Genomic DNA, 24,044 nt, shown 5'->3' with positions numbered 1-24,044 from the left:
ATGCCACAGAAAGTTAGAACTGGACTGAAGAGGCGCAAGGAGCCTGTTTTGGAGCCATTTAAGGTACGCGCATATTTAATTAAATCGGGATTAGCTGTCAGAGGTTCTTTTTAACGCTGTGCTAATTGTTAATTACTGCCAATGAGTTATGGGCCAATGTTTGCAGAATAAGCAAAAAACATTTTCACACTTATACAACCAACCGAGCAACTGTGACCAGCTCAGGCCTAAGATTGAGTTGGTGGCTGGACTGAATTCGTAAAGTAAGAAAGTAACCAACAGTTTGCTCATAACAATGAGCAGGGCAGTCGCACTGAATTGTCTTGATTTAAGATTAAGAGAAATATTACTCCAACAATAGGTTCATGGAAAGGAAACTAGCCTCTCTGAACTGCTGTAGACTAAACTGCTTTTTTTTGTTAAAAAAAATGCTCTCCAGGGATTGTCTCCTGGATCTGGTCTTGTTTTGTGATAACTGACCATTGTTATCTGAAAGACAATCTACAATGCCACCAAGTGGCTAACAGGGGAAAAGCCACTGCTGCAATATCTTTCACCACAAGCAGTGTTTAGAAAAGGACACGGAAGCCCTGATTTTGTGAGACTGGCAAAATTGGGTCTATGCTCACCTCTTGCTTCCTTAAACTTTGCAAGGCAAGGCCTCCAATTCGTTTGAATAATCTACCTGTGCATGGAAGTTACGAGCAGGGGATCTGGCATGAAAGGTGGATGGACATAATTTGCAAAACTGAACAAGCCAGCAGCTCTTAAAGAGCTGCTGCTGGTGTTTAAAGGGCAGTGACCTTCAATTCTTCTTCTGGAAGCTGATGGGAGCAGCAGTAAAGTGTTGGCTGGCAAACTGAAGGCTTTAAGCAAAAAAAACTTGCATTTATATAGCGCCTTTCACAACCACCAGACGTCCCAAAGCGCTTTACTGACAATGAAGTACTTTTTGAAGTGTAGTCACTGTTGTAATGTAGGAAACGCAGCAGCCAATTTACACACAGCAAGCTCCCACAAACAGCAATGTGATAATGACCAGATAATCTGTTTCAGTGATGTTGATTGAGGGATAAATATTAGTCGGGACACTGGGGATAACTCTCCTGCTCTTCTTCGAAATAGTGCCACGGGATCTTTTACGTCCACCTGAGAGAGCAGACGGGTCCTCAGTTCAACGTCTCATCCGAAAGATGGCACCTCCAACAGTGCAGCACTCCCTCAGTTCTGCACTGGGAGTGTCAGCCTAGATTTGTTAGTGCTCAAGTCCCTGGAGTGGGACTTGAACCCACAACCTTCTGTTCAGTGGCAAAAAAGATCTTCGACATTTACTCAACCACCAGCAACCTTATTTTGTTTAATTGTCATGTGCCCCTTTTATACAGGCGAGGAGCACGATGGGGTGAAGCCTCACCCGAAGTCGTGGAATTCAGCATGGGACCTGATTTATAGAAATATTCCACTTGAATGAGTCTTCTCGTCTCAAAAATCATGTGTTGCAAAACTCAGCAGGCAGGGTGTGCAAGGTCAGAGGCCCCATTTTCTGCCATCAGTGAAGCTCAGTGCCACAGGTGAAGCCTCGTCAAATTTATCCTTAAAGGCCCCTTTAAAAGCCAAAACGAAGAATAGTAATATCTCTCAGGCCCCCGCATTTGATAATCATTACTTGTTTTCCTTTTAACTATAGCAGTAATATTCTGAAAGCAGATCATCATATTTTACTGCCCCTATTAATAGCATACTTAAGGTGCAGTAACACAGCACACTGGAACACCAACGTGTCATGCAGCTGCAGTGGTGGATATGGGTTTAAATCCCCATGATGCAGAGTTCCCAGTTCAGAATGGCACTGGAGACAGCCTTGGAGCAGATGGTGCATGGACTAGAGAGTAAATAGAGTTCAACCCTCGCAAGTTCCTTCATAATGATGGTGCACCTTAAAACAAAGGACCTGAGCACTGAAAATAAATATATGGGAAACCGATCCAGACCAGAAAGTCTTTGAGAAACATTTTACTGTAAATAAGAGCCGTTATCAAGTTTTTGCCAAAATATCTGAAAAGGTTTGGCCCTGAATTTGCGGTTGGAGGCTTACCTCCGGAGCACACCTCCGACCAGCGAAACATCTACGAACTTACCTCCTGGCTCCAAAGCCACAGAGGGTTCGGGTCCAGGGCCTCCAGGCGTACGCCTGCGTAAAGGCCCACGGATCCCAGGGACGCAGGCGGTTTGGAAGCGTCCCTGGGATCACATGGGACCGGTCCTCCAATGAGAAAGGAGGATTCCACTGCAGTCTTTTCTGAACGGAATTCCCTAATGACATGCAATGGAATCCCAAATAATTAAACAATTTAGACAACTCTAATAAATATAAACGTTCTGATTTTCAAATTTAATTAAAATCCCTTAATTACATCAAATACAATAAAAATGTAATTTTTTGAAAAATTATTTTAATCCGGGCCAATATTTCCTTAAACTAATTTTAAGGATTTGTGCATCATTTTTTTATTTAAAAATTTTTAATTTAAGATTTATATTAACCCTTATGCTGGTGAAAGCAGGCCCTATACCTGCTTTCACCAGCTGTAATGATTTTGTGGGCAATTGCTGGGCAGTAGTTCGACAAATAGCCCAACTGAGTGCATACGGAAACCCGGAACTTGTGGGGCCCAAACAGAAGGATTAGGACGGCGTACGCTCAGCGTAGGTCATCGAAGACACCGTAAATTCTGTCCCTTTAAGTCCTTTAAAAATCTGAATTCAGTTTTTGAAAAATCTTTAAGAGTTTACAACAAATTACAGATCAGAAACCCTTTCAAAAGAGAAAAAGAAAAAAAAACTGTATCTGTTGGAAAGTTGAAATAAAAACAAAAATGTCTAGAAATCTACAACATCTGAAGGGCCTTTAATCAAAACCTAAAACCTACTTTTTCTCTTTTCAGGATCTGACATTTGATGTGCATGGTTTTATTTCACAAATTCTTTTAACGTGATTTTTAAATTATCCAAAAAAGAATTGAACCCATTTTGAATGGAAATGTATTTTTAAAACATGAAATCTGATTGCGGGTATACATACTTCACCCTTGCAGGCATTTTCCAGATAGAACGCACACAATGTTACCAAATCAGAGTAACTTGTGGTGGTTTTAAATAAGTACAGCTAAAATATGACCAGTTTAAATCATCTCCAGTGCCCTCCTTCAGCCAAAGGAGACTATGTGATGGGGGCAATTGTGAGGAATGAAGTAAAAACTAGAGAGTGTAAAATTGCTCTGTGCGTTCGAAGTAACATACGTGCATTAATGAAACACAAGAATACTTTGGCCTAGAAATTCGGTGGAGCCCCAAACGGGGCGCCAAGCTCACCTGGGCGCCGGAATTACAGCTGCGAATGGAGCCGTTGCGCCCGCCGGAAATTCAGTTTGAGCGCCCCAAGAGGGACGTGGGGTGCCTCGAGCAGCGCCCCGCGTCCCTCTTGGGGCGCTGAAACTGAATATCGCAGCGCAATGTGCCGCAGCGCCACGCTGTGGCACGGCGCGCTGCGGTACTGCAGGCCTTCCTTCCCCTTCTTAAGGGAGAGGGGCCTGCACCAGCGCGATGACCGATCGCGAGTGCCGTAAAAAGAGCCCGGCACCGAGGAGAAGTGCTGGGCTCTCGGGACACAGCCGGCACTGCCCGGGGGGGGGAGGGGGCCGGGGGGGGGGTGGGGGATCATGAGGCCGGGGACGGAATTGCTGGCAGGCGGCCACCGAAAAAATGGCCGCCCCGCACCTCCACCTTAATTTGCGCCACTACCGCCACAGGTAGGCCCCGTGAACCGGGCGCGATTTGTGATCAGCGTTACAGAGGCGGGCGTGACCAAATATCGCGATCGGGGCGGTAGCGGGGCGCTGCGCACACCGATGACGTCATCGGTGGCGGCGCAGCGCTACAGGCTAACGCCGCCATTAGCGCCCCGCTAAATATCGCAGGAGGCGCGACCAGTGGCGCTAAAGCCACTGAGTGCCCTCTTTAGGCGCTAGCTGGTGGCACAGCCCACCGAATTTCTAGGTCTTTTACTCATGGTCCCAAAATTCTTCCCAGGACTGAACTGGATTAATACACATCAATTCACAGATGTCATGTTCTTTTAGTTTGCTAAACAATAATTCAAAAAACAAACATGCAAATCAACGTGAACTGGAAGACAACATGCTTGCCTTCCAGGCCACATTGTGTTAATGATTACATCGAATTTTACAGCACAGAAACAGGCCATTCGGCCCAACAGGTCCATGCCGGTGTTTATGCTCCACATGAGCCTTCTCCCACCTTACTTCATCTCACCCTATCAATATATCCTTCGATTCCTTTCTCCCTCATGTACTTATCTAGCTTGCCCTTAAATGCATCTATGCTATTCGCCTCAACCACTCTATGTGGTAATGAGTTCCACATTCTCACCACTCTCCGAGTAAAGAAATCTTAAGTCTTAAGACGATTAAAATAGTGGGGAGATGTTAAGACAATGGGGAGAAGTTGGCAAAAGTCTAACATGGAATAGAGGAGGAGACATTTTAAAGAGCAACTTAACTATTTTAGCTCACAATGGTGCATTAGCATGTCTCACTTCAGTAGACACGTTGGTGGAGGAGAGGAGGAAGACGAGAGCTATAAAAGGTCATAGGAAGAGAACCACCAGGATCTACTACTATCCCAGGTAGCATATCTACTAATGTGCAATGTTTGAGGCTATACCTCCCCAAGAAATCTATTAACTGCCATTTCCTGCATCCAAGGAGCAATATTGGCATTACATTGCTTGCAATAGTAAAAGTGATAATGGATATCAACTATTTTGCCACAGGCACCTTCTATGCCTTGAAGGAGATATGGTAGGAATCAGTTTGCAGTTCACCATTACATTACGCAGGTCACCGATGTCCTGTTTTGATATTTTACTGAATAGATTAAAATCAGTGCTGGTGTTCAGCAGGAGGGACTGATTAGCCTTTTCACAAACTGTAGCGTTCCCAAGGCATAGGAACCATTGATTCCACCCATGCAGCATCCCATGGTGTTTATTACAGAAAAAATACCACTTGATGAACATCCACATTGTCTGCAATCACCAAAGAATTATGCATACAAACGCAGTTTCCAAGGAGTGCCCATGATGCCCATAACTTACGGAAATCACGTGTTCATTGGAATATGGGTTGCCTGTTCAAAACATGGTTTGTGACATGACTTGAAATCCTCACACTCCTGAGTAATGGGCAGTCATTGACGTAAATGTCAGTCAGATTATCATTAAGCAGATATTTGCTCAAACAATGGCTCGGAGTGGACCAGGCTGCCCTGGAGAGTGTTAGCAGGGTAATAGCGGTGTACTGCTTGCTGCACAACATAGTGTGTACCATCTATAAGATGCGCTGCAGCAACTCGCCAAAGCTCCTTCAACAGCACCTTCCAAACCCGCAACCTCTACCACTTAGAAGGACAAGGGCAGCAGGCGCATGGGAACATCACCACCTACAAGTTCCCCTCCAAGCCACACACCATCCTGACTTGGACCTGTATCGCCGTTCCTTCACTGTCGCTGGGCCAAAATCCTGGAACTCCCTTCCTAACAGCATTGTGGGTGTACCTACACCATATGGACTGCAGCGGTTCAAGAAGGCTTCTCAAGGGCAATTAGGGATGGGCACTAAATGCAGGCCTAGCCAGCCAGCGACGCCCACATCCCATCAATGAATTAAAAAAAAGAGGCATACAATGTTTCTTGAAGACAAGCAGCCACAAACCATGGCACAGGAGGAGGAGAAACTGGCAGAGTTGAGCAGTCACTGCAGCTCTTTTCTTAAGGGCCGCCTTTATGTTTCTTCAAACCTTTTCTTTTATGAACATCCATTCCTCAGTACTGCTGTTTACATGAAAACCGTTAATTTCAAAAGTTAGCAATGATTTAAGTTTAAGGTGATGAGTTGTGTCTTCATTGAACATTATAGTGAAGGTGTATTGAACTACTGCACCATGGTGTATCTACTATACTACTTCTACTTGACAAAATATTTGATGGGGTCAGTGTGGAGGCTTCCTGAAAGGTCTGGAGTGGACCTGTTTATGATTCCTCTTACCTTGACATGTAGCAGACACAGACTGTGCCAGGAAGAGCCGTTCTTGTTTGGGCCCCTAAGGCTGGTTTGCTTTCAGGGACTTTTTCCCTGTCCGTTGTCTGGAAGCAGCAAACGACAGACTGCCGGCAACTTGAGAGCCATAGGCCTGTCTCTGTGCTTCTAATCGCATGTGACCCACTGGAGGCCGAGTCCTCAGAGCGTTGCATTGTCCGAATTCCTCAGTCACGTTTCTTTGGCATATGTTGCATTGAATCAGGCTGTTATCAAGTCATGGAATAGGGACCTCAATGCCTTGACATCATTAGCGAGAGCATTCCTGAGAGATGCTCTTACTGTGCTTGCCACCTGCATAACTGAGGTCTTCCATCATTGCCATTGATGCTGAATGTTGCTAACGGCAGCATGCAGAGCAATCAACTCTTGCTTCATCACAATGAGTAACTGGTGAGTAGAATCGTAGGCATACCAAACCAACTTGCAACATGGTCTACAAGGAGGCAAGTGACTGTTGCATCCATTCATGCTCGTGACTATTTTATAGCTGCCCCGTGAGATTGGAATCACAAAGGAGCTCAACAGAACCCGTGGCGATGCTATATCTCCGCTCAGCAATGGCCAGGCCTTCTTTAGCCAAGACCTCTGCCTCTTCCATACCCACAAGAAATGGTTCACCCTGTGCTTCCTCATCTAAGTCAGTAAAACCTTCCCAAGTGAAGTGTCTCTGGACAAGTGCATGCTTGAAGTGGTGATGGCACTGAGCTGTGCTGCTCCTGGTATCCTAGCATATCTGTGAGAAGAATATAAGGGCACATAAGAAGCTGACGTGCATTGTTAGGCATGATGTTGCTGCACAAACAGTACGTGGCACCTTTCACACTGCACCACACTCATTGCTTCACGTTTGCAGAAACATGTTTGCACAGAGAGGATATATATGTTTTTAATTATACAAACCAGGAGCATGTGCCTCTCCTCCAACTTGTGCATAATCCATGCTGTGTACAGCTTTCTAGTTGATGCTAGCATTGTTGAAGGGGGTGAGAAGTTTGACCTGTTGAAACCCCTGACCCATCTGTGCTTTCAGTTTTATTTCTGTAAAGAAACGATAAATATGAATTAAATATTTGTGAGAGCAGCAGTTATATGGCCGTATGTGTAGCTCACTTGAATGTGAAGTATCTTATCGACAGAAAGTTTGTAAGAATATTTGAGTGCACCATAATTGTCAGCGGTATGTGTGAATTATAATCAATTTCAATCTTTCTCTACGGTATCGTTCCAGCTTCTTTTTTAAGCCTGCTGTGCTAGTTTACAACCATGTTCATTGTTTCCCTTTGCACTGCATTTGCAGTTGGTTACTTTTTAATTTGAGTTATGTATACTACAGCAGTGAAGCAAATTTGCGTCGCATTTGTAACTTTGATTGTTGTCAGTAGCTATCTACATACATGGCAGGCTACATTTATTCACCTTCATTCTTATTTCTCACCTTGGCACTTCTCTTCAAGTCTGATATCTTCTTCTGGATATCATTCCAAACTTTCCTCGTATGTGACGCCATAATAACCTCTTGTGTGAAGAACTCCCACACTTGCTTTTTCCTCTAAGCATAGCTGGATTGCTCCTCTGTAGAAAGCACTTCAGTGCTTTCAGGCTGTTTACTATGATCTGCAGATTCTGATCTGTAAATCTTGCCTTACGCCTTCTGCCTTCTCCGTCCATTTCCCAGAGAAATTGTGCACCCCATAACTGGACTGGCGCGAATATGCTATTTATGTCGGCGAAGTGACTGTTTGAGCAAGTTGAGTAGCATTTTTGCTCGTGTTTTCCAACTGGCCAGTTAGCTGAGTTTTTTTAATAGCTTCATAATGCACACAAGCTTCCAGAAAAACACAAAGCTGGACGTCCCTGTGAGTGCAGTAAGAAAAATGGGCAAAAATATTAGCTCCCATTTAATGCACTCTGTAGTTAAGTGCAATTTCACCATCAAGGGAAGCAAAACCGTCGACAACTTAATGAAAATATCTTATATCTAATCCTGCAAGATGAGTTACAGATAATCAGAAATACTTTCAGCAATATCCCAGACTGTGCAAAGGTCACAGTGTGCTACTTGTAGTTCACTCTCGGTAGCACTCTCACTTCGGAGTCAGAAGGTTGTGGGTTCGAGTCCCATTCCAGAGACTTGAGCACAAAATCTAGGCCTGCACTCCAGTGCAGTACTGAAGGAGCGCTGCACTGTCAGAGGCGCCGTCTTTCGGATGAGACGTTAAACTGAGGCCCCCTTCTGCCCTCTAAGGTGGATGTAAAAGATCCTATTGCACTTTTTCAAAAATGAGCAAGGGAGTTCTTCCCAGTGCCCTAGCCAATATTTATCCTTCAACCAACATCACTAAAAAGAGATTATCTGGTCATTATCTCAATGCTGTTTGTGGGACCTTGCCGCGTTTCCTACATTACAACAGTGACTACACTTCAAAAGTACTTCATTGGCTGTAAAGCACTTTGGGAAATCCTGAGGACGTGAAAGGAGCTATATAAATGCAAGTCTTTCTTTTAAGCAATGCAATTTCATAGAAATGGTGGGGACATTTTCAAAGGCAACAATTGATTTCCAATGTATTTCACTTAACAGGAGTAATCCGATAAATTGGAGAATTATCATTTCAATTGGTACATCCCAATTAACAGACTTTGGACTTGTGGCAGTCATCAGGACTGTGGTAATGACCGTGGCAATTTAACTGGGAAAGGAATACATCACAGAACTAATGGAAGTACACCGGAGTGGGACTAAATAACTCAGATATACTACTTCTAAAAGGCACTTACTTCCCTCCCAGGTACAATGTAATAGGTTGAGAGCTCCTTCTACCCGTTTCCAGTGTTGAAGATGGAAGAATGCATACGCTATTGCTTCACTGTCTCCTCTCTTCAAAATATGTTCTGGTGGCAGTATTAAACTTTTCATTTCTAATAAATACTAAAAAAAGAAAAAAAGCTATTCTTTAAAAAGGCATTGTGTTGGAAGAACATGGATTGTAAATACAGTTATTCATTTTTCAAACCTGATCATGTTTCACATGAAATAATTTCTATCGTGCAAACTGACTAAATAGTCTATCTGCTATTCAACTTGTCAGGCATCAAGTGTTTAATAGCACTATTTTAGAATGAATTTAACTGTCAGTTTTAGAGAGACACGTCAGTCACAGAGATTTCCCTCATTGCCTTCCCATCCCCACAACTAGAAACAACTCTGATTTAATGCATTCCCTAGTGACACATTGTAAGAGATTTCAAGCCAATTAGATTCCACAGAAGCATTAAAATGAGCATTTCCAAACAAAGCTATTAGCATGAAAGCTAATGGAGAAAATAGCAGTCACTCACTTTCGGTACATGTGGGTTAAATTCTACTGCCCTGTGTATTGCTTCTACAGCATTCATCTCTGCAGTACTCAGCCCTCGCCTGGAGGCAGCCTCTGGTGAGAATCTACAACAACAGCAAGACCGTTTGTCACAATTTGTATCATGAAACCACACGGCTCTGTGAACCACTGAAGGACATACATGATGACACAAAAGGCTACCGGAAGTCTAGTAACACAGGACAAGGGCTCTGTACATCTGATTGCACCATCTGGTATTGCTCAACCCTCATAAAGGTTAAAAAATCTCACAAGACACTGTTGCCCCAAAACAGTTTTGGGGGTAATTTTTAGTTTGAACACGGTCAGAAAACTGATTGTAGCAGATCAGCCGCCCGTTCTACAGCCCGTCTGATTTTCCATTCCATTGACTTGGTATTTTACCTTTTGTTTCTCTCTCTCCCTCTTGTTTTGATCCGTCCTATAAAGGGACTATCCGGCCTTACTTTTTCAGTTCTGATTTGAACTGTCAATCTATCAGATGGTTTATATATAGAATAAATAATGGATACTTGGGACAGATTGATGGGTGTAATCTCATTGTCAAGTTCAGATGATGTCATAAACCATGAGCACAACATTTATTGAGCTTCAGCTCTTTACTGGACAATGAGATGAGATTATAGTTTAGTAATCACTCCTATATCTGTCGAATGTCCTTTGCTTGTTTGAAGTGAGACATGCTCATATTGGTTTAAAGATATAACTTATTTTGATATTTTTCACTCTGTAAAAGAAATGGATCTTACATGTTTAATCTGTTTCAGTCCTTTTGATCAGAAATTTCATTCTTGACATTAACCTAGTGTTAACAGCTTTGAGGATACCTACTTGTCGGAGACTGCTCTTGCTTTAAGTAGTGCCGCTGTATAACATATTGTTGCTGACTTTGGTAAGCTAATATCTGTCACAAAAGAAAGAAGAAACCATGATTATATGACCTCAGCACACCACAAAAATCAAGGCACTCCATTTCTCTTAATGGTAAAGTGAATTTTTTCACAAAACACTTGTTCTTAATTAAAACTACTTTCAGAGGTTCCTTTTTTTTCATTTTTCCCAACTGACCCAAATCACAGTACACCATGCAGAAAGAATCCAATAAATAACCCATCATTGACAAAAATGGATCATCTTGCTCACACTGACATCTATTCAGGGTGCCTGGATTACCTTACATGGGTTTGACTGTGTTGGTTATTTATATTGGTTTATTGTGTTCTGTAGAGTTTTGGCAACCTTAAAGTATAAAAACAACTGTATGTATTAAAATGAGATTGCAATCTGTGTCACTCTGTGCTGATCATAAACTGCACTTATAATATTTTCCCAACATTGACAGTTTTTTATGTGACATTGAACCCTGATTCAATAAAGAGTGTAGAAGAACATGTCAGGAGCAGCACCAGGCATACCTAAAAATGAGGTGCCAACCTGGGGAAGCTGCAACACAGGACTACATGCATGCTAAAAAGCGGAAGCAGCATGCTATAGACAGAGCTAAACAATCCCACAATCAACAGATCAGATCAAAGCTCTGCAGTCCTGCCACATCCAGTCGTGAATGGTGGTTGACCATTAAACAACTAATGAGAGGAGGCTCCATAAATATCCTCATCCTCAATGATAGTGTAGCCCAGCACCTGAGTGCAAAAGACAAGGCTGAAGGGTTTGCAACCATCTTCAGCCAGAAGTGCCGAGTGGATGATCCATATCGGCCTCCTCCTGAGGTCCCCACCATCACAGAAGCCAGTCTTCAGCCAATTCGATTCACTCCACGTGATATCAAGAAATGGCACAGCGCACTGGATACAGCAAAAGCTATGGGCCCTGACAACATCCCGGTTATCATGCTGAAGACTTGTGCTCCAGAACTAGCTGCGCCTCTAGCCAAGCTGTTCCAGTACAGCTACAACACTGGCATCTATCCAACCATGTGGAAAACTGCCCAGGTATGTCCTGTCCACAAAAAGCAGGACAAATCCAATCTGGCCAATTACCGCCCCATCAGTCTACTCTCAATCATCAGCAAAGTGATGGAAGGTGTCATCAGCAGTAAAATCAAGCGGCACTTACTTACCAATAACCTGCTCACTGATGCCCAGTTTGGGTTCCACCAGGTGCACTTGGCTCCAGACCTCATTACAGCCTTGGTCCAAACATGGACAAAGGAGCCGAATTCCAGCGGTGAGGTGAGAGTGACTGCCCTTGACATCAAGGCAGTATTTGACCGAGTGTGGCATCAAGCAGCCCCAGTAAAACTGAAGTTAATGGGAATCAGGGAGAAAACTCTCCACTGACTGGAGTCATACCTAGCACAAAGGAAGATGGTTGTGGTGGTTGAAAGTCAATCATCATAGCCCAAGGACATTGCTGCAGGAGCTCCTCAGGGCAGTGTCCTAGGCCCAACCATCTTCAGCTGCTTCATCAACGACCTTCCCTCCAACATAAGGTCAGAAATGGGGATGTTCGCTGATGACTGCACAGTGTTCAGCGCCATTCACAACTCCTCAGATAATGAAGCAGTCCATGCCCGCATGCAACAAGACCTGGACGACGTTCAGGCTTGGGCTGATAAGTGGCAGGTAACATTCGCGCCACAGAAGTGCCAGGCAATGACTATCTCCAACAAGCGAGTCTCGCCACCGCCTTGGCATTACCATCGCCGAATCCCCCACCATCAACATCCTGGGGGGTCACCATTGACCAGAAACTTAACTGGACCAGCCACATAAATACTGTGGCAACAAGAGCAGGTCAAAGGCTGGATATTCTGCGGCGAGTGTCTCACCTCCTGACTCCCCAAAACCTTTCCACCGTCTACAAGGCACAAGTAAGGAGTGTGATGGAATACTCTCCACTTGCCTGGATGAGTGCAGCTCCAACAACACTCAAGAAGCTCGACACCATCCAGGACAAAGCAGCCCGCTTGATTGGCACCTCATCCACCACCTTAAACATTCACTTCCTCCACCACCGGCGTACCGTGGCTGCAGTGTGTACCATCTACAAGATGCACTGCAGCAACTCACCAAGGCTTCTTCGGCAACTTCTTCCAGCTAGAAGGACAAGAGCAACAGATGCATGGGAACACCATCACCTCCAAGTACCCCTCCAAGTCACACACCATCCTGACTTGGAAATATATCGCCAATCCTTCATCGTCGCTGGGTCAAAATTCTGGAACTCCCTACTTAACAGCACTGTGGGAGTACCTTCACCACACAGACTGCAGCGGTTCAAGAAGGCGGCTCTCCATCACTTTCTCAAGGGCAATTAGGGATGGGCAATAAATGCTGGCCTTGCCAGCACGCCCACATCCCATAAAATGAATAAAACAAAAATTAAAGATATTTTTGTAGGAAAAAACATCTTCCCAGCCCTGTATCATGACTACAGAACATCCACCAAGTCTATACATAAGAACGTAATAGCAGGAGTAGGCCATTTGGCCCTTCGAGCCTGCTCTGCCATTCAATGAGATCATGGCTGATCTTCTGCCTCAACTCCATTCACCGGCCGTATCGTCATATCCTTTGATGCACATACTAGTCAGAAATCTATCGACTTCTGTTTTGAATATACCCAATGACTGAGCCTCCACAGCCCTCTGGGATAGAGAATTGCAAAGATTCACCACCCTCTGTGTGAAGAAATTTCTTCTCATCTCCGTCCTGAATGGCCTACCCTTTATCCTGAGGCTGTGGCCTCTGGTTCTAGACTCCCCAGCCAAGGGAAACATTCTCCCAGCATCCACCCTATCAAGCCCTGTAATAATTTTGTATGCTTCAATGAGATCCCCTCTCATTCTTCTGAATTCAAGAGAATACAGGCCTAGTTTACTCAATCTCTTCTCGTACGACAGTCCCGCTATCCCAGGAATCAATCTCGTGAACCTTCGTTGCACTCCCTCTATGGCAAGTATATCCTTCCTTAGGCAAGGAGACCAAAATTGTACACAGTACCCCAGGTGTGGTCTCACCAAGGCCCTATATAATTGGAGTAAGACTTCTTCTTTACTCCTGTACTCAAATCCTCTTGTAATGAAGGTCATACCTGAATTTCTGAAATGAATGCACAGCTTCCTTCAATTTGAACACATATTTAAAAAAATAATCAAATAAAAACTTTCTTTCCATAAAACGTAAAGCTAAAATATTTTCTGTTAACTTGAACTTAAGGAGTTAGATGCTCTGATGTGCCTACTGATACTGAAGACGTACTTTTATACATACTCAGGATTCCTACAAATTCAGGCTTGATCTAGACAAGGATCCTCAGTTTTATTTGTTCTCAGAATGTGGGAGACATTGGCAAGGCAGAATTTAATGCCTATCCTTTATTGTCCTTAGAAGGTGGTGCCTTCTTGAACTGCTGCAGTCCTTGTGGTAATGGTGCTCACAAGATGGTGTTTGATTGGAATTCCAGGATTTTGACCCGGCAACAATGAAGTAACAGCAATACATGTCCAAGTCAGGATGGTGTGTGACCTGGAGGGGAACTTGGAGTGAATGTTGTTCTTGGTGGTAGGAGTCATGGAGCTGGTAGGTGCTGTTGAAGATTAAGATACGTACTGGAAAAATGGGGCAAATTTATTAAAGCAAACATGAAGGGCTTCCTGGTGGATCAACTCCAAATTATTTCCGTATGAATTCAGATCGAGGTCATGAGTTATAGCCATGCAGTCCACATATTGCTAAACTCAAGCACGAACAGCAAGCGGTGATGCAATTAGTAATCCTTTGCAAATGTGAACTGCTTGGGACTAAATGCAAAAGATGCCCACCTGGATTCTGGAATAAAGTGCTGTTGTGTAAACAAGACCTCCAGAAGCAGCTGTGTGGTTAGAGTACCACCTATTAAACTCTGCTTATGTTGAGAGTTAGTGTTGGAGTCTGGTTTCAACAATCTAACCCACACAGGTGGATTAGTAGGAGCTTCCTACTAATACAGGGGCCAAAGACTACTAAATGTTTGATTTGCTTTTTTCTTTTAAATACCTGGACACGTCAGACGTTCTACTGGCACAATGTGCATACTCTTGCACTGAATATTTTAGTGTCCTCTGGTGCTTGGGCCTTACAGTTTGTAAGCTGTCTGCTTAGCGGTCAGGTGGCTCTTTCTCTATGCATCTTGCAGTTCTGTCAACATAGCCAAGATTTCAGTCTGGAAATCAGATAAATCTGGTCCCTTTTCATCAGTCAGTGCAATTTTAAAATGAATCTTCATAGAATGTGAGACCTCAGCAGGAATCGGTAACAACTGTCCATCCAATCAAAACAATATGTAACACAGCCGAGTAGCTCAACACTTTTAATCCTCCTGTCTCTGCCAATGTTCTCCTCTTGCCTTCCTCCTCTCCTTGAGGAGATATGATTCCATGAGTACTGGTCACCCTCTGGTACTTCACCCACGTGGCCATCAATGTCGGCATAGACAATGAGTGTCTGCAGGCCATTCAATCACTGAGGGCATCGCAGCCAAACCGAGCCCCATCCTTCGAACCAGTAACTCAGCAGATATCCCCCTCCCTGACCCAAGGGTGCCGAAGGCAATCATAGCACACCTCCCTGCGGAGATCAGTTACCACTGCAAAGACTAAGGACTGACCCAAAAACTGCCCTGGTCTGTGTCACTCGCTGCTTTGACCTACTGAATCATCAGTGTTCTATATTTATAATTAAAACAGATACTGAACATTTTACTACTCAGAAAAACACTGCTTGATTAAATACTAAAAAGCAGAGTGGAGTTAGCTGCCCCAAAGCAAAATGAGGTAAAGATTAACTCATCACCTTGGCAACTAGCTCACACCAGCATGACAACAACTAATTGGCTGGCAAATAAACAAATACTACATTACAGTAAATAATAGTGTTACATTGAAATATGACACAAAAAACTACAGATGTAATGGTTTCCAAAATACAACAAAGTTTAGGCATTGTAAGTGAAGTAGGCAGTGCTTTTCCATATTTTGGGTCCATTCCTTCAAAAACATCAAAGCTTTAAAAAGTCCATCACTCTTTTCTGATGCAGACTGACCTTCAAAAATCACAGTCATGATGTCATTAATTAGGCGGTGTTCCTTTGAATACACAGCAACAGCGTACATTATCGCTGTTGCTTAGCACTGTACATAGCAACAAAGGTGTCAACAATGTCATCTTCAGTGGAGTTTAAAAACAGAATATTTAAGCCTGGGACAATCAAATTCTTGCTTGGCGAGGGTTTCAAATCTGCATTCTACTGTTGTACTTTGTTCAGGCAAAATGTAGCAGAACACAATTGACATCTAAAAGTCCACAAGTGCACAAAAAATTGTTTCTCAAATTGTACCTGGAACAAGAATTACCAAGCAGCTATTTTTCAGTGCAGATTTTATCTGAGAACTTTAATATATCAAACAGTAACAATAATACTTAAAACAGAACTACAATTTATTAACCTATTCCAGTCTTGCAAATTAAAAAATATTTTTCTTCTGTATATTTGAATTCTAATATAGATTAAGAAATTTACTAATAATCAATTCTATAGATTTTTACAGTAAAACAGATTGTTTATATCTTAGTTGATTCAAAGACTATCGTTTTAATTCTTTGCTTACCAACAAAGCCCCATTTCCATTTTTTAAAAATTCATCCTCAAGCCGGCATTTATTGCCTATCTCTAGTTGCCCTGAGAAGCTGGGCCTTCTTCTTGAACCGGTGCAATTATTCTTTGTTGTGGTATGATACAACTGAGAGGCTTGCTTGGCCACTTCACAGAGCAGTTAAGAGTCAACTACGTTGGTGTGGGACTGGAGTCACATATAGGCCAGACTGGGCAAGAATGGCAGGTTTCCTTCCCGAAAGGACATTAGTGAACCAGTTGGGTTTCTACGACAATCCAACAGCTTCATGGTCACATTTACTGATAACTGCTATTTTGTTTCCAGATTTTTAAAACTGAATTCAAATGATTTAAACTCACGTTCTCTGGATTATTAGTCCAAGACTCTGGATTACTTGTCCAGTGGAGTATGATAATGAAGAGAGGGCTAATGATACTTTTATCTGGTCACATGTGAATTACACTTCATTCCTGATGATCATGACCCTCTCACACGCAATATGAATTTAATTCTTAAATTAAAAATGACTCCAGGTGCATCCCCGTGACTGAATTGGAAAATGCACCACATAGTTCTATACTAAGACATTCAGCCTAAAAGGTCCCAAGCTTGATCTCTGGTCTGAGCTGAGTTAACTTCTCTCCACCACAGCGGCAACTGGAGCACTACAATTAGCCTCAGCACATCCTGGGTTAGGGAGAAGAAAAAAATTGCCTGGATTCGCAAACCTGCTGGCTATCCAGGGACCCCTGCTGACAACTTTACAGTTGTAGATGTTGGGTGAGAACATGACTGGGTTCAGCTGACATACCCTCCATGAATGAATAGCTTGCAATACTCAGTCTAGTTTCACCTATACAGAAAGGCTACATGAGTAAGGTACTGAAGGGTGCCAGCATTTGTGGAGCAGTACCCCCAGCAAGGGTCAGCACCTTGAGGTGTATAATATTACGAGGGGCCTAGATAGAGTGGATAGGAAGGACCTATTTCCCTTAGCAGAGAGATCAATAACCAGGGGACATAGATTTAAAGTAATTAGGAGGTTTAGAGGGACGTTGAGGAGAACTTCTTTCACCCAGAGGGTGGTGGGGGTCTGGAACTCACTTGCATAAAAAAAGTACTTGGATATATATGCACTTGAAGTGCTGTAACCTGCAGGGTTACGGACCAAGAGCTGGGAAGCGGGATTAAACTGGACAGCGCTTTTTCGGACGACGCAGGCACGATGGGCCGAATGGCCTACTTCTTCGCCGTAAATTTCTATGATTCTATGATTGAGGAAAGCAGGGGAGAAAACTGGGGATAGGAAAAATCATCCAGAAATAAAGGTAGAAATATGAACATGAAACAGCACCTTCAGATTCTGACTGAGGAAAAAGCTCAAAGAAGTATTTCTGCACTTATTTGATATCAGACAATGGGGGAGAAATTCGGTTGTTAGCGCCACCGATTAACGCCTAAAGAGGCCGAGAAGTGGGGCGCTAGCCAATTTCCGGGCGGGCGCCCCATATTGAGCATGCATTTAGCGCTGGCGCTAAATCTTAGCGAACCGCTCATGGGCGCAGGCTGATTATGATGTCATTTGAGTGTGCAACGCCTTTTGGGTGCCCCGGACCGGAAATTCAGTGGCGCCCCCCTCCGTAGCGCCTGGCGCTAATAGTGACAGCTTACCTGGGCCTGACCAAGTCGCTCTCGGGCTGGAGGAGCGTTATTTAAAGGGGACTGGTGTGGTTTAAAAGTGGCAGCCATTTTTGGATCACAACTTCCTCGAGAGCTACAAAGAGTTGCTGAGCTGCACACTGAGAGCCATTTGACCACTGAGCCAGCGCAGACAGACGATCTTCAGCCTTCTGACCATCACCTTGCTGTTGGTGAGCCTTGACAACGGGGAACCTTCCTGTGGGCACTTATTATGGGAGCTGCATTGGAGGGGAACGTCCTGCTGCTGAATCATCTGGAAAGGGCACTGAGACGCTGGGAGAGGGGGGCGGGCATGGCCAGACGGAGGAGGGCCAACAGACGTCGCCACAGCAGACCTTACGCTGGCAGGGTTATCCGACAGCAGTTTTCCTACATGAACATGCCGGAGGAGCAGTGTGTCAGAAGGCTGCGATTTAGAAAGGAGGTGGTGACTGAGCTGTGCCAGCTGCTTCAGCCAGATCTGCAGCCTCAGTAGAATCCGGGTATAAAAGGGGAGGGGCTAGTGCGGTGCACGGAGTGCTTTGTGCATTGAGTGCTGTTGGAGTTTTGCTAAGTGGGAGAGTTCGGATAAGTGGGAGGTGAGGGTGTGTTTTTTGCTCTGTTTTATTCCCCACTCCCAGGCTTAGACAGCACTGCGGAGGCGGAGCAGCGAGACGAGTCAACCAAACAGGCTCCACAGACAGTATTCAAGGAGGAGGTTGGTGATCAGCTGGTTGGTTGGTTTTCTTCCTTCTCTTCTCTTTCATACCTTTAAGTTGGTAAGTCCTATTGAATAGTGGTGTGATATTATCATATATATCCGGGCAGGGTCTTCATAACTAATAATAAGAAATTAAATTAATTATATAGAATGGAGCAGGTGATGTGTTACTGTTGCGAGATGTGGGAGCCGTTGAACCCCATTGAGGCTAACGGTGATTACATCTGCGACAAGTGTTTGCTGCTAGAGGAACTCAAGTTCCATGTTATGGAGCTTGAGACCGAGCTTCGGACACTGCGACACATCAGGGAGGGGGAGAAGTTCCTGGACTCTATGTTTCAGGAGATGGTCACACCTATGAAGTTAATTACTGCAGATGTAGTCCGTGGTCAGGGACAGGACGGTGTGACTACGAGTGAGGAAGGTACAGGGATCCAGGATGTAGTGTTGAAGGAGATGCAGCCCTTGTTCTTGTCCAGCAGGATCGAGGTTCTTACTCCCTGTGAGGGCGGGAGCGGGGACTGCAGGGAGGATGAGCAACCTGGCCACAGCACCGTGGTACAGGGGGCCATTCAAGTGGAGGGAGTAAAAAGAAATGTTGTAGTGGTAGGGGATAGTATCATTAGGGGGATAGATAGGGTTCTCTGCAGTCAAGAGCGGGAGTCCCGAAGGCTGTGTTGCCTGCCTGGTGCCAGGGTTAAGGACATCTCTTCTGGGCTGGAAAGAAACTTGCAGTGGGAGGGGGAGGATCCAGTTGTCGTGGCCCATGTTGGTACAAACGACGTAGATAGGACAAGGAAGACGGTTCTGTTAAAGGAGTATGAGCAGCTAGGGGTCAAATTAAAAAACAGAACCTCAAGGGTAATAATCTCTGGGTTATTACCTGAGCCACGAGCGAATTTGGCTAGGATAAATAAAATTAAAGAGTTAAATGCGTGGCTCAAAGACTGGTGTGGGAGAAATGGGTTTTGCTTCTTGGGACACTGGCACCAGTACTGGGACAGGAGGGAGCTGTTCTGTTGGGACGGACTCCACTTGGCCAGTGCTGGGACTAGAGTCCTGGCGAATCATATAACTAGGGCTGTAGAGAGGGCTTTAAACTAATTAGTGGGGGGGAGGTTTCTAGAGAGCAAATCATAGAAATGACAACAGAGAAGGTCATAGACTTAGGTAGCAGTGGGGGAATTAAAAAACAGAATGTGTCAGGAAGGGACAGAAGGTATGGAGTAAAAAGTAAAGTACTAAAAAGGGAAAAAACAGGAACTAAGTGTTACAAAACATATTTGAAAGTTCTTTATCTGAATGCACGTAGCATTCGTAACAAAATGAATGAGTTAACGGCACAAATAATGACATATGGGTATGATCTTGTGGCCATTACAGAAACATGGCTGCAGGGTGACCATGACTGGGAATTAAACATACCAGGTTATTTAACAATCAGGAAGGACAGGCAGGAAGGGAGAGGAGGTGGGGTGGCTATGTTAATAAAGGAAGGAATCACTATAATACAGAGAAATGATATTGGGTCAAAGGAGCACGATAGTGAAACAGTTTGGGTGGAGGTAAGGAATAATAAGGGGAAAAAAACACTAGTGGGTGTAGTCTATAGGCCTCCGAACAGTTGCAACTCTGTTGGACGGAGTATTAATCAGGAAATAGTTGAGGCTTGTAATAAGGGAACAGCTATAATTATGGGGGATTTTAATTATCATATTAACTGGACAAATCAAATTGGGCAGAGCAGCCTTGAGGAAGAGTTCATTGAGTGTATTAGGGATGGGTTTCTTGAGCAGTATGTAACTGAACCAACCAGGGGGCAAGCAACCTTAGATTTGGTCCTGTGTAATGAGACAGGATTAATTAAAAATGTCCTAGTAAAGGATCCCCTTGGAATGAGTGACCATAACATGGTTGAGTTCCATATTCAATTAGAGGGTGAGAAGGTTGGATCTCAAACAAGCGTGCTGAGCTTGAATAAAGGAGACTATGAAGGTATGAGAGCGGAATTAATGAGAGTGGACTGGGAAAATAGATTAAAAGGTAAGACGGTACATGACCAGTGGTGTACATTTAAGGAGTTATTTTACAACTTCCAAAAAAAATATATTCCACTGAGGAAAAAAGGGTGTAAAAGAAAAGATAGCCATCCGTGGCTAAGTAAAGTAATTAAGGATAGTATCCGACTAAAAACAAGGGCATATAAGGTAGCCAAATCTAGTGGGAGGATGGAAGATTGGGAAGTCTTTAAAAGACAGCAAAAAATAACAAAATGATTGATTAAGAAAGGGAAGATAGATTATGAAAGTAAATTAGCAAAAAATATAAAAACAGACAGTAAAAGTTTCTATAGTTATATAAAAAGAAAAAGGGTGGCTAAAGTAAATGTTGGTCCCTTAGAGGATGAGACCGGGAAATTAATGGTGGGAAACATGGAGATGGCAAAAACACTGAACAATTATTTTGTATCAGTCTTTACAGTAGAGGACACTAAGAATATCCCAACACTGGACAAACAGGGGGCTCTAGGGGGGGAGGAACTAAATACAATTAAAATCACTAAGGAAGTGGTACTTGGTAAAATAATGGGACTCAAGGCGGATAAATCCCCTGGACCTGATGGCTTGCATCCCAGGGTCTTGAGGGAAGTAGCGGTAGGGATTGTGGATGCATTGGTAATAATTTTCCAAAACTCACTGGACTCAGCAAAGGTCCCGGCAGATTGGAAAACTGCTAATGTAACACCATTATTTAAAAAGGGTAGTAGACAGAAGGCTGGAAACTATAGACCTGTTAGCCTAACATCTGTGGTTGGTAAAATGTTAGAGTCCATTATTAAGGAGACAGTAACGGGACATTTGGATAAACACAATTTAATAGGGCAAACTCAGCATGGTTTCATGAAGGGGAAGTCATGTTTAACAAATTTGCTTGAGTTTTTTGAGGAAGTAACATACAGGGTGGATAAAGGGGAACCAGTGGACGTAGTGTATTTAGACTTCCAAAAGGCATTTGACAAGGTGCCACACAAAAGATTATTGCTCAAGATAAAAAATCACGGGATTGGGGGTAATATTCTGGCATGGGTGGAGGATTGGCTCTCTAACAGAAAGCAGAGAGTTGGGATAAATGGTTCGTTCTCAGATTGGCAACCAGTAACTAGTGGTGTTCCGCAGGGGTCAGTGCTGGGTCCCCAACTCTTTACAATCTATATTAACGATTTGGAGGAGGGGACCGAGTGTAACATATCAAAGTTTGCAGATGATACAAAGATGGGACGGAAAGTAGTGAGTGAGGAGGACATAAAAAACCTGCAAAGGGACATAGACAGGCTAAGTAAGTGGGCAGAGATTTGGCAGATGGAATACAATACTGGAAAGTGTGAAGTTATGCACTTTGGCAGGAAAAATCATAGAGCAAGTTATTATCTTAATGGCAAGAAACTGGAAAGTACTGTAGTACAAAGGGATCTGGGGGTCCTGGTGCACGAAACTCAAAAAGTTAGTATGCAGGTGCAGCAAGTGATCAAGAAGGCCAATGGAATGTTGGCTTTTATTGCTAGGGGGTTGGAATATAAAAACAGGGAGGTATTGCTGCAGTTGTACAAGGTATTGGTGAGGCCGCACCTGGAATACTGCATACAGTTTTGGTGTCCATACTTAAGAAAAGACATACTTGCTCTCGAGTCAGTACAAAGAAGGTTCACTCGGTTAATCCCGGGGATGAGGGGGTGGTCATATGAGGAGAGGTTGAGTAGATTGGGACTCTACTCATTGGAGTTCAGAAGAATGAGAGGCGATCTTATTGAAACATATAAGATTGTGAAGGGGCTTGATCGGGTGGATGCGGTGAGGATGTTCCCAATGATGGGTGAAACTAGAACTAGGGGGCATAATCTTAAAATAAAGGGCTGCTCATTCAAAACTGAGATGAGGAGAAACTTCTTCACTCAGAGGGTGGTAGGTTTGTGGAATTTGCTGCCCCAGAAAGCTGTGGAAGCTACATCATTAAATAAATTTAAAACAGAAATAGATAGTTTCCTAGAAGTAAAGGGAATAAAGGGTTACGGGGAGCGGGCAGGAAATTGGACATGAGTCTGGGTTCGGAATGGTCATGGCCCTGTGGGTAGTGGAGCGGGCCCAGGGGCCGTGTAGCCTTGTTCTGCTCCTACTGTGTTCTAATTCTGTTAGATTTCAGGAGATGGTTTTATTCCTGTTCCTGGCTGGGGTGGAGATCGCCTTTACAGAAGGTAAGTACTGTAGAAAATATAGGGACAGAGTGATCTCCTGGAAGAATTTCGATCGCCTAGATGGGTCGGAGAGGAATTTCCCAGATTTTTTTCTCCCAAATTGGCCATTGGGTCTTTATCTAGTTTTTCGCCTCTCCCGGGAGATCACATGGGTTCGGGTGGATGCAGAGTGATAGAAGATTTGAGGTTAGGATCAGATCAGCCATGATCTTATTGAATGGTGGAGCAGGCTCGAGGGGCCGATTGGCCTACTCCTGCTCCTATTTCTTATGTTCTTATGTTCTTATAAGGTGCAGGACATCTCTGTCGGTGGCTGAGAAGATGGCTGCTGGCCTGAACTTCTACGCGAGCGGCTCTTCTCAGGCTGCGCATCAGAGGCTGATCAGAAGTAGCTTCTAGGCCCCTCTCATGGAATGCTTGCTGTCATTCCAAAACAGGAATGGAACCGGTCTGATACCCCCAAGCCTATGAAGGGCAAGATGCATGTACATAGCAGGCATGGCCATTGTAAATGAAGAAAGTGTTTCATTACACAAAATGTGGTTCCTTCAAACATGAGAAAGCTATGGCAACAGAAAGCAAAACTAATACACCGACACATAACTGCCTCTCACACCCGGGGGACTGTCCAAAACATAAATCACATTCCGACCATCTTCCTTGGCCTTGATTCCACTGCGCCAACAAAAGCATCCAATGCCCCATCAGTGAGGCGTTCCGCCCTCTGCCTCACCCTTTCCATGTATTGCTAGGCTGGTGCGCCACAGGTAGGCTCCCACCGCTTTGAAGGCCTACAAGGCAGTGAGTGTGTCTGGTGATGCCAATTGACCTGCCCCTTTAAGAGCTGGCCGGCGCCACTGTGTCTCAGGGAAAGTGATTATTGACAGCACCTTCGCTGCGCCCCGCCGCGGCGAAATTGGGTTGCGCCGCCAGGTTACCGCCTTAAGAGTAGCGTGCAGCGCCTGATTTAGCACCGCAATCACCTTTAGGGGCGCTGCAACCCAATATCGTGCTAGGTGGCGCTAAATTGCGCCTGGCGCTAAACTTTGCGCATCGCAGGACTAGCGCCCCAAACGCGGCTATACCGAATTTCTAGGCCAATATCATTAACACTGCTGTGCTGCACCTGGGGCCATTTTACTACGTCAAAAGCGCTGTATAAATGCAAGTTGTTGTTGTTGTTAAACCAAAACACTACCAATGAATTTCCTACCTTTCCTCC

General features: G+C 44.1%; 1 protein-coding gene across 7 annotated transcripts in view; it reads right to left on the bottom strand.

The window, feature by feature from the left end:
- Positions 1-24,044, bottom strand: part of LOC147106243 (suppressor of tumorigenicity 7 protein homolog) — a 273,711-nt gene that overhangs the window by 21,632 nt on the left and 228,035 nt on the right. For 6 of the 7 annotated variants that reach the window (XM_086009177.1, XM_086009175.1, XM_086009176.1 and 3 more), the window contains exons 10-12: positions 10,388-10,460; positions 9,519-9,621; positions 8,958-9,108 (exon numbers count right to left, since the gene is read on the bottom strand). The exons of the other annotated variant lie outside the window; for it this stretch is intronic. In XM_086009177.1, coding sequence (XP_085865303.1) covers positions 8,958-9,108; positions 9,519-9,621; positions 10,388-10,460 — 327 coding nt within the window. The remainder of the gene's footprint in view (positions 1-8,957; positions 9,109-9,518; positions 9,622-10,387; positions 10,461-24,044) is intronic. 7 annotated transcript variants of the gene reach the window in all.

Source organism: Somniosus microcephalus, chromosome 16, assembly GCF_052327205.1.
Source record: "Somniosus microcephalus isolate GS21.2 chromosome 16, FLI_Smic_1.0, whole genome shotgun sequence".
Lineage (NCBI taxonomy): Eukaryota > Metazoa > Chordata > Chondrichthyes > Squaliformes > Somniosidae > Somniosus > Somniosus microcephalus.
Note: the sequence above shows the minus strand (reverse complement) of the source record. Positions and strands in the feature narration are given on the sequence as shown.